General features: G+C 42.1%; 1 protein-coding gene across 1 annotated transcript; it reads right to left on the reverse strand.

Annotated features, from left to right (window-relative positions):
* Positions 1-2615: 2615 nt before the first annotated feature.
* LOC121582379 (glutathione hydrolase 1 proenzyme-like) lies at positions 2616-10897 on the reverse strand. Its single transcript, XM_041898122.2, has 12 exons — positions 9008-10897; positions 8511-8641; positions 8278-8367; positions 7910-8102; positions 7561-7721; positions 7281-7430; positions 6087-6223; positions 4672-4859; positions 4457-4584; positions 4219-4334; positions 4014-4127; positions 2616-3928 (listed from the first exon to the last, which is right to left on the reverse strand). Exons 1-12 carry the CDS (start codon positions 9172-9174, stop codon positions 3782-3784), a joined length of 1722 nt encoding a protein of 573 aa, XP_041754056.1. The 5' UTR covers positions 9175-10897; the 3' UTR covers positions 2616-3781.
* Between the last annotated feature and the right edge of the window lie 529 nt (positions 10898-11426).

The following is an 11426-nucleotide window of genomic DNA, read 5'->3' on the forward strand; positions in this document are numbered from 1 at the left end:
ATATCATTTTGTAGAATATAAATCAAGGTTTCATGTTTACTGTCCAAATAACATGCATCAAGTAAACACATACAATACAGTGCTATGGAAAAGTATTTGCCCCCTTTCTAATTTTCTCTACTTTTGCATATTTGTGATACTGAATGTTATCAGATCTTCAACCAAAACCTAATATTAGATAAAGGGAACATAAGTGAACAAATAACACAACAATTACATATTTATTTCATTTATTTAATGAACAGTAATGCAGAGTTATGCAACACCCAATTCCCCTGTGTGAAAAGTAATTGCCCCCTTACACTCTAACTGGTTGTGCCACCTTTAGCTGCAATGACTCCAACCAAATGCTTCCTGTAGTTGTTGATCAGTCTCTCACGTCGCTGTGGAGGAATTTTGGCCCACTCTTCCATGCAGAACTGCTTTAACTCAGTGACGTGTGGGTTTTCAAGCATGAACTGCTAGTTTCAAGTCCTGCCACAACATCTCAATTGGGATTAGGTCTGGACTTTGACTAGACCATTCCAAAACTTCAAATGTGTTGCTTTTTAGCAATTTTCATGTAGACTTGATTGTGTGTTTTGGATCATTGTCTTGCTGCATGACCCAGATGCGCTTCAGCTCACAGACGGATGGTCTGACATTCTCCTGTAGAATTCTGATACAGAGCAGAATTCATGGTTCCTTCTATTAAGGCAAGTCGTCCAGGTCCTGAGGCAGCAAAGCATCCCCAAACCATCACACCACCACCATACTTGACCTTTGGTATGATGTTCTTACTGTGGAATGCAGTGTTTGGTTTTCGCCAGGCATAATGGGACCCATCTTGTCCAAAAAGTTGACTCAAGTTTGCCAAAAAGCACCTGGATGATCATCAAGACTCTTGGAAGAACGTTCTATGGACAGATGATTCAAAAGTATAACTTTTTGGAGGACATGGTTCCAGTAATGCCTGGCGAAAACCAAACTTTGCATTCCACAGTAAGAACATCATACCAAAGGTCAAGCATGGTGGTGGTGGTGTGATGGTTTGGGGATGCTTTGCTGCCTCAGGACCTGGACGACTTGCCTTAATAGAAGGAACCATGAATTCTGCTCTGTATCAGAGAATTCTACAGGAGAATGTCAGACCATCCGTCTGTGAGCTGAAGCTGAAGCGCAGCTGGATCATGCAGCAAGACAATGATCCAAAACACACAATCAAGTCTACATGAAAATTGCTAAAAATAATCAAATTGGATGTTTTTGGAATGGCCTAGTCAAAGTCCAGACCTAATCCCAATTGAGATGTTGTGGCAGGACTTGAAACTAGCAGTTCATGCTTGAAAACTCACACGTCACTGAGTTAAAGCAGTTCTGCATGGAAGAGTGGGCCAAAATTCCTCCACAGCGACGTGAGAGACTGATCAACAACTACAGGAAGCATTTGGTTGGAGTCATTGCAGCTAAAGGTGGCACAACCAGTTATTGAGTAAGGGGGCAATTACTTTTTCACACAGGGGAATTGGGTGTTGCATAACTTTGTTTATGAAATAAATATGTAATTGTTATTTGTCCACTTATGTTCCCTTTCTTTAATATTAGGTTTTGGTTGAAGATCTGATAGCATTCAGTATCACAAATATGCAAAAGTAGAGACAATTAGAAAGGGGGCAAATACCTTTTCATAGCACTGTATATATTTTTAAAAAACAATTGTGTAAAAAAAGTTGTAACACTCAGACTTACAAGGTAAAAGATTATCATCAATAAATATGTTGACATGGTATAGGCAATGTGATGCCGAAACATTGATCTTTCCCTCAAACCTGACTAGTCTCCCAGTCCCTGCCGCTGAAAAACATCCCCACAGCATGATGCTGCCACCACCATGCTTCACCGTAGGGGTGGTGACAGGTTTCCTCCAGATGTGACCCTTGGTATTCACACCAAATAGTTTCTTCTTGTTTTCATCAGACCAGAGAATCTTGTTTCTCATGGTCAGAGTCCTTTGGTGACTTTTGGCTAATTCCAAGTGGGCTGTCATGTGCCTTTTACTGAGGAGTGGCTTCCATCTGGCCACTCTACCATAAAGGCCTGATTGGTGGAGTGGTGCAGAGATTGTTGTCCTTCTGGAAGGTTCTCCCATCTCAGCTCTAGGGAGAGTCTTGGTGGATCCAAACTTCTTCCATTTAAGAATGATGGAGGCCACTGTTCTTGGGGACCTTCAATGCTGCAGAAATGTTTTGGTACCCATCCCCAGATCTGTGCCTCAACACAATCCTGTCTCGGAGCTCTACGGACAATTCCTTCGACCTCATGACTGGGTTTTTGCTCTGACATGCACTGTCAACTGTGGGACCTTTATATAGACAGGTGTGTGCCTTTCCAAATCATGTCCAATCAATTGAATTTACCACAGGTGGACTCCCAATCAGGTTGTAGAAACATCTCAAGGATGATCAATGGAAACAGGATGCACCTGAGCTCAATTTCTAGTCTCATAGCAAAGGGTCTGAATACTTATGTAAATATGGTATTTCTGTTTGTTAAAAAAACAAAAACATTTTCAAACATTTACACAAACCTGTTTTTCGCTTTGTTATTATGGGGTATTGTGTGTAGATTGAGGAAAATGTTTTATTTAATCAATTTTAGTATAAGGCTTTAACGTAACAATGTGGAAAAAGGGAAGGGGTCTGAATACTTTCTATTTATTTGTATAGCCTACATGGTGTATTTGACCAACATAAATTAACAAATGCAAACAAACATTGCACTTTGCAGTCGTGTCATGAGAACAATTGAACCCTGAAGTAAGCCCTCTTTTTATTATTTGAAACTTTGTTTCTGTCTTCCTGTGTTTTCATTGTTGGTCAATGTTTATAAGATTGTTGCGGTCATGTAAAAATTACATCATACAACTGTTCTTTGGGTATGGCTTGTGAATTATTGATCTTGAATAGCAAGTCTTCTCAAAAGCAACACAAATAATAATAATTTTACAGAAAATAACATTTGGTTTAAGGCAAACTGTGTTTTTAATAATCTATCTCAATGAAAGCACCAGTCAAATTACCTTCCTATTCTGACTGAAAATCCATTGCAGTGAAAGGTAAAACATTGAATAGAGGTACTTTGAATAAGAAATATTGAGATGGTACAGACGGTACTGCATAATAATCTAAGTAAAGCAGAGTGGAGAATGAATAGCTCTATCTCAGCATCTGGATCTCAGACTGAGGCACTTGGTCATCAAAAACAGGATGAGATGGGAGACGTTGGATGGTAGCTTCTCTCCACTTTCTTATGACACCAATGAGGGGAGAAAGGTGACCCTGGTTTACCAGAGAGGACTAAGGTCATACTGTAGGTCGTAGGTCATTGCTGCGATGACAGGAATCTGAATGTGTTTCTCCTGGTTTGAAATATAGTCTGTAGAGTAGGGCCAGGACTATACCAGTATCGCAATACTTGTTAGTATTGTGGCAAGAAAACAAAACACGAAGCGGATTAACTTCTTTAGAAAAACAATCATGTTTGTTTCCAACATTAGGGCTATGTTGTCATCCAAAGTCACGTATATATTTTCCAAGCTACAGCACACAATATTTTACATACAACAGGTTTTTAAAGGACCAAAGAGAGGTCTTCTTTGTGAATATTGCGAAACTGGTATTGTCACAGCCCTATTGTAGAGGTGGCTTTCATCTGAATCAGAAGCCCAATCAGCCAGCCTGTCTGTGGGAGCAGAGGTGTGTGGTTGGCCTCAGTTCGTGGGAGCAGGGGTCTGTGGTTGGTCTCAGTACCCAGCAGCGTAGCCCCATTTCCTGGGGTCGGATTCAGCATGGAGCTGGTCCCCCTGGCGCACCACTACCTGAACCACAGCCCCTGTGGCTGTCAGGAACTCTGTCTCATGGTTCTTCAAAGCCAGACCTGCCATCACCCTCTGTAAGGAAAGCATACTCATTGTGACACTCCTTTTTATGCACTGTAGGGTATGTGAATTCACTGTCATCAATCATCTAACCTACCTCGTCAAACCCAGGCTCTCCCAGTGTGGTGTTGGGACTCAGCTGGTTGTGGATTCTAGGATCTGCCACAGCTTTCTTCAGGTCATAGTTAAAGAACAGCGTGTTGAGAATCACCTGCAGAATAAACAGCCAACAATTCAGTCACAGATGACAAAAGTATGAGTATTTTCACACAGCAACGAAAGGGCATTGCAGCCTGGTTTACCGTGGCAGTTGCCGTGGTGATCTTTGTTCCTCCTGAGCCCCCCACCACCATCTTGACTTCCTTGCTCCCCTTGTCAAAGAGAATGGCTGGACACATAGAAGACAAGGGCCTCTTACCTGGGGAGAGATAACAAGGGAGTTAGGCCCATCCATACCCACCATCAAGTACCAATTTCTGGCTATCAGAGCCGGGTGGTGAACTGAAAAGTGTGGCGTCTGTAGTCAGATGTAGCCCTCACCTGGTCTGATGAAGTTGTTTGGTGAAGGAGGCACTCCAAAGCCATTTGTGATGAGGGGTGAGCTGAAGTCATCCATCTGATTGTTGAGGAGGATTCCTGTAGAGCGCGACATGACTTTGGAGCCAAAACTAGCAAGGAAATAGGAAATAATGACAATGAGGACTAGCTCCAGTTCATTTTTCTAATCAAATGTTTAACTGGAACTTGATTCCTACAGTTGGTTGATGGTGCTGGTGGCTGCCACTGCACTCCCGTCCTCTGCCACCACAGACAGATGTGCTGTCCCGTGGTTCTCGGGGACAAAGTACTCTGCCTCATAGTAGTTCATGTGATGGGTGGTATCGTCTGTTATCTTCTGACGGAGGGAATCGGCAAAGTAATCTGAGGTCATGTTGTGGATGAGCTGAAGAGAAGAGGGGACAGGAAAATGAGTCTCTGCCATTCAAATGAATGCCCATTAATAAAAGCAACCATTTAGAACAGTCTAGAATGATGAAGCTGTACTGGTTTACAGAAATGTCAACATAGCAGCTGTACAAATAGTGTTTCTTGGAAGACTGAAGTCCATTTCAATCAATAATCCAATCAACTCTTATCTGAGCATATCCATATTTAATAAAATGGCTTACCAAGAAAACAGGATTTGAACATTAAGTACGTAATGTTGCTTGATCGGTGGTTAGGCTATTAGCTGGCCAAATGTAGGCTACTTTAAAAGTGCAAAACTTTTAATATAACCGTGTGTTAGTGTGGGTTTTCAGTGAATCTATGTAAATCACGACGCTCATCTGCATTTCCTGTGGTGCAGGAATAGGGGCTAAACTATGATTTTTCATTGTCCTCGTTTCTAGAATGTTGCCATGATTTCTTGGGTCTCTCTGCTGCCATTTTCACAGACACCCAAATATTACATTTACATTTTAGTCATTTAGCAGACGCTCTTATCCAGAGCGACTTACAGTTAGCACATACATTATTTTATCGAACCCACAACCCTGGCGTTGCAAACGCCATGCTCTACCAACTGAGCTACATCCCCATAACAAATATCACCTATGTAAATACTTTGTTTATTTTGGTATGGCCTATTAATCGACGAGACACCTGATATTTGTTATTATTATTTTGTGCTATTATTAGCCATTGACACTTATGTTTAATTTCACATTGTTGTGTCTCAATAGGCCACTAGGCTATAAATAGGAGTTGAGTGCAATTGTCGGGTCACTCTAAAGAAGACGTTAGCTTGACGTTGAAACGTCAGTCACCTGTAACTGCTCATCCAATGGATTAATGCTGAGAAAAATAAATGAATTCCTTTTTTGTTGAGTGCTCAAACTCCTTTCTACTTCGAATGAGTCCTTTTTGAAGTTTTTCTTGGCAAGCCCTTTTGTTTGATTTTTTTTGTCATTGTTGTCGAGCATCCCTCTTACCTTTTTATTTTTTTGCTGTAGCTCGGAGGCCTACCTGAACTCATATCCATATTTACTCTGTCTCCAATGAACATGAACTTATTGACCCATGACATTCTAATACATACAGTACTATGAGCCGTTGATTGAATATGATTAGTAAGTGATTGAGAGAACTATTGAATATAAACTCTGGGGAAGATGGGGGTGAGACTTACATCAGAGATGCTGAGGAAGCTTGGATCTCCCAGCATGCTTCGCTTGGCATAAGCGAATCGGAAGGCCTCGACCATGCGGTGGTACGTGAGGACCTTCTTCTCAGTGCTGGAGACACTGTCTGAGGTGAAGTTGTATCCTGAAAACAGGGTAGCCATAGCCACCATCATTACAGTTATTAAACAATAATACAGTACATTCAATTTGATCAGGTGAAGTGGACATTCAAAGGGTTTTACTATCAATTTAAAAGTTCTGTTCATTCTGTTTCCCAGGTCCAGACTATCAGTGTTAGAACTGTTTTAGTTCACAGCTGTAGAGGATGGGAGAAACGAGAGAGAACTGTAACTGAATGGAATTGTTTGATGAATTTCAGCTGACAGGCAGTAGCAGAAGTCATGGTGAACTGTCAGGATGAAGGGCTTGAGCGGGCCCTGGCATGCTAGTGTTATGTGATTCCCCCACCACTCGTCTGTGTCCAATTAGAGGTAAATCGGTCAGATTAGTGTTTGCAGTAGAGGCAGAGAGACACAGTAAGTGGGGTGGCCAGGCAGAGGAGCCACAGGAAGCGATGGTTTAGTTTAATTAGGGAGTTTAAATACTCTGGAATAAAGTTTCCATCTAATCCCCTGACAGACACTGTCATATTATATAGCTACTGTACTGGGAACAAGCAGAGAGAGGAAGTCTGGAGGAGAAACTCTATGGACTAGATATCCAATAGACCCCCAGGCATTAATGTGAAGCTGAAACAGAGCTGGGGATGAGAAGAGGAGATGTACACCCCAACTACTGGTCAGTCAGCTGCACCACCACCACCGAACAGAAGGTGGTTATCTATCTGAATATGCATTGTCAAGAGAGAGATATGGTGCATACAGTAATTGGATGAGATAGACCAGGGCTGCTATAATGTAAATGAACAGTTCAGCATCATTTTCCGAAGTTAACAGTGCTGACGAGGTACCAGGCCTGCAGAGCAGGGCGCCTCGGGTGTGATGGCTGGGAAAACGATTATCTTTGGTTCTTAATTAGTTCTATCTGGAGCAGCTGCCACCTCTCTTATACACTTGTACCATAGCACGAGAGTGACAGGGTGACCAAATGTGACTCAAATAGTTTTCCAAAACTCCTTAAAAAAAACGGCCACAGTTTGATCTTGAATGCAACTCTGTGTCATCAGGCTGAAGGCTTACCATCCAGGATGTTGAGTATGAGGGACAGGACAGGGCCACTGGCTGGGGCATTGGGCACATACATTATGTACTCCCCCACACTAGCATTGAGAGGACTCTCATCCAAAAAAGGCTTGTAGTTCTTTAGGTCATCAAGTGTGATGATACCATCTGAAACACATACCGGTAAACAGACAATAAGGCACTGTTTCTGTTAACATGTACAGCCAGCAGACCCTGAATGAAATTCAATCAAAATTGCAGTTTGTTAATATTTGGTAGAAATAAGGGCGATGCCAACCTGCTGACTGAATGTCCCTCACAAGGTTCTCTGCCAGTGGGCCTTCGTAAAAAGCATTAGGCCCCTCATTTGCTATTGTTTCATAGGTGTCAGCGAGTTTAGTAAAGGTGATGATGTCGTTTTCCTTCAGGATGGCACCATTTTTGTCACAAAACACCTCACTGAAAGAGAGACCAAAAACAGAGATGTCAGAGACAACATATGAGACACTGAGCTCTCATGTTTGGGAATAAGGGCGAAAATAATCTTAAAAGGGGAGGTAAAGTATCTCCTCATGTGAAAACTTGACCCTCTGTACAGTAACTCAGATCACCACTCCATATCATGTCTCCCTTCTTGGCATTCTCACCATAAAGCTGTGTCACCAGTGATGGTTTCTCTGTTCTTGGAGATAGCAGTGGCCAAAGCCCTGCCCAAAGGAAAGCCCTTCCGTGCCAACTGGATTGCAGGCTGGAACAGCTCTCTCCATGGCAAATTTCCATGGCGATGGTGTGCCAGCTCGTACCCACGGATCTCCCCTGGTATGGCGATGGACAACCCTCCTGCCAAACGTTACTGCCAAATGTTACTGCCAAACCCTCCTGCCAAACCCTACTGCCAAACGTTACTGTACCGCTCTTATCTCTGTATCTTTTGACTCTATCGCAAGGCCATCTCTCGTCGTAAACGTACATCTTTCATCCATTTTCTGGTGTTAGGTAACTGGTAAAACATTACCTTTCTTAGCTAACTGGGTGCTATTCCCAAACATGTCCTCTGTTGCGTTGGCGGGAGCCGTCTCCCTGGAATTAATGGTCTCTACCTTTCCTTTGAAGGAAGTCAAAATCAACTTTACAACATCACACCAAGTTTTTACATTTCCTGTTTTTAGTTCAGGTGTCATTGTTGGATTTGTTGACATCAATAAATATGTTACAGGTTTAATACAATGATTAGGGCTCAGACTGTACCAGTTTTAGCATCATAGATAGTGAAGAAGAGTCCTCCTCCAATGCCCATGCTGTGGGCGTTCATCAGCCCCACACACAGCAAGGCAGCAATAGATGCATCCACTGCAGAGCCACCTTTCTGCAATGTGTCTCTGAAATTTACAGACACACCCACGCAGACAAAAGTTTATATTCAGTGGCCCTGATTTGCATACAAATGCACTAGTTCATAAAGAGACAGCAGGAAGTTTACACAGACAGAATGAATTATGATGACAAAATGGGAAGGATTTGAGATGATGGATGAACATAAATAGACTCAGAAGCAGGAGCATATTTGTATGTTCTGACCAAGAAAAACTTGGTTTCTGCTATTAGGCCTGTTTGGAACAGCATGCCTTGAAACAGGGATCATTGTATCTGGATGTCTACAAAAACATTTAAATGAGTAATTCCTTGGTGTGGCAATGTTTGAGACTAGTACTGCATATACTGTATGTGTTTGTGTGAGTTTTTACCTGCCGATTTCTGAGCATGGGCCAGCATCGGCTGCCACGGCAGCCCTGGAGTAGGAATGGTTATTTGAGGTCGACCTGCTCCCCAGCCCAAAGAAGACACCCACAAACGTGCTTACGGCTGCCACCAGCAGCACCACCAGACCCACAACTATGGACTTATGGACCATCTTTCTGTCAGGGAAACACAGGACATCATATTACAGTCAATCTCAATTGAAGGGAGTTAGACAAGTATAAACACATAGAAACACCCCCACACAAATGTACTCTCAAAATCGCAAAACACATGAGCAAAGACAAAAGACAGTGCATCACAACTATACAATGTGAGTTGTTGATGAATTCTTACATTCTGTTCAGATATGAAACCATGCCATTACTACTCACCTCACTCCTCACTGTCACAAATGACTGTTGATTGGCTAAAAGAAATTTATAATAATAAGATTGTGGGAGCTGTTTTGTTAGACTTCAGTGCGGCTTTTGATATCATTGATAATAACCTATTGTTAACAAAACTTAAGTGTTATGGATTTACATCCTCTGCCTTATCATAGATTGAGAGTTAACTAGCTAATAGAGCACATAGGGTTTTATTTAATGGAAGTCCATCTAATGCAAATTTGGTTGAGTGTGGTGTACCGCAGGGCAGAAGGCTTGGGCCATTATTGTTTTCTGTTTTTACTAATGACCTTCCACTGACCTGTGTAAAATATATAACTGACACCCTTAACATAGAGCTCCAGTCAGTTTTAGAATGGGTAACTAGCAATAGGCTGGTGCTAAATATCTCAAAACCTAAAAGCGTTTTTGGAACAAATCACTCACTCAACCCTAAACCTCATCTAGGTCTATTATTGAATAATGTGATGATTGAGCAAGTTGAGGAGACTAAACTGCTGGGTGTAACCCTAGATGGCAAGATGTCATATAGACTCAATGGTTGCTAAAATGAGAAGAGGTATGTCCATGATAAGGCGTTGCTCTGCTTTCTTCACATCTCAGTCAACCAGACAGGTCCTACAGGCCTTATTTTTGTCACACCTGGACTACTGCCCAGCTGTGTGGTCAAGTGTGGCAAAGAAGGACATAGGCAAACTGCAGTTGATGCAGAACAAAGCAGCATCTATTGCACTTAGATGTACACGGAGGGCGAATGTCAGTAACATGCATGTCAATAACTCCTGGCTCAAAGTTGAGGAGAGATTGACTGCATCACTATTGCTCTTTGTGAGACGTGTTGATGTGTTGAAGGTACCTATCTGTCTGTTGAAGAAGTTGGCACACAGTTTGGACACTCATCTGTACCACACAAAATATGCAACCAGCGGTCTTTTCACAGTCCCCAGGTCCAGAACAGAGGCTGGGAAACGCACAGTATTAAATAGAGCCATGACTACATGAAACTCTGTCACCCCAGGTAACTCAAGCTAGCAATAAAACCAGATTCAAAACCAGATAAAATAACTCCTTACGGCATGACGGGGACTGTGAAGAGACACAGATACCTTTATGTATTTTGTATTCTATTATGTATTGTACTATGTAATGATATGTGATACTTGGTTGTCTCGCCTGGATATCTTGAGATGAATGCACTAGCTGTGGGTCGCTATAGACGGGAGCATCTGCTAAATTATGTAAAAGTAGTGCAATGTACAGTATATTATGTATTTTATTTGTTGTGTTTTGAGTTCTGTTTTCCTCGGCAGCAGCTAATTGGGGATCCTAATAAATACTAATACTACTACTATTCAACAGTGTGTCCTAACCTTATCTAGAGAGTAAACGCAATAGTACTCCTTTCAGTATATCAACCCAACAAGATACACTTTTCTCCTAACTACACTGAACAAAAGTATAAACGCAGCATGTAAAGTGTTGGTCCCATGTTTCATGAGGTGAAATAAAAGATGCCATAAATGTTCCATATGCACAAATTTGTTTACATCCCTGTTAGTGAGCATTTCTCCTTTGCCAAGATAATCCATCCACCTGACAGATGTGGTATATCAAGAAGCTTATTAAACAGCATGATCATTACACAGGTGCACCTTGTGCTGGGGACAATAAAAGGCAACTCTAAAATGTGCAGTTTTGTCACACAACACAATGCCACAGATTTCTCAAGTTTTGAGGGAGCTTGTAATTGGCATGCTGACTGCAGGAATGTCCACCAGATCTGTTGTCAGAGAATTGAATGTTGAATTTCTCTACCATAAGCCACCTCCAACGTCGTTTTAGAGAATTTGGCAGTACGTCCAAACGGTCTCACAACCGCAGATCACATGAAACCACGCCAGCTCAGGACCTCCTAATCCGGCTTCTTCGCCTGCAGGATCGTCTGAGACCAGCCACCTGGACAGCTGATGAACCTGAGGACTATTTCTGTCTGTAATAAAGCCCTTTTGTCTGAAAA

The sequence above is a fragment of the Coregonus clupeaformis genome, chromosome 15 (genome assembly GCF_020615455.1).
Source record: "Coregonus clupeaformis isolate EN_2021a chromosome 15, ASM2061545v1, whole genome shotgun sequence".
Taxonomy (NCBI): Eukaryota; Metazoa; Chordata; class Actinopteri; order Salmoniformes; family Salmonidae; genus Coregonus; species Coregonus clupeaformis.

Bases quoted from the DNA above. Each gene is read 5' to 3' on its own strand.
- LOC121582379 (XM_041898122.2), bottom strand. From the start codon at position 9,174: ATGGTCCATAAGTCCATAGTTGTGGGTCTGGTGGTGCTGCTGGTGGCA. The intron at 8,642-9,007 runs GTAAAAACTCAC...TGTAAATTTCAG, and splicing joins CCATGCTCAGAAATCGGCAG to AGACACATTGCAGAAAGGTG. The intron at 4,335-4,456 runs GTGAGGGCTACA...ATCTCTCCCCAG, and splicing joins AAACAACTTCATCAGACCAG to GTAAGAGGCCCTTGTCTTCT.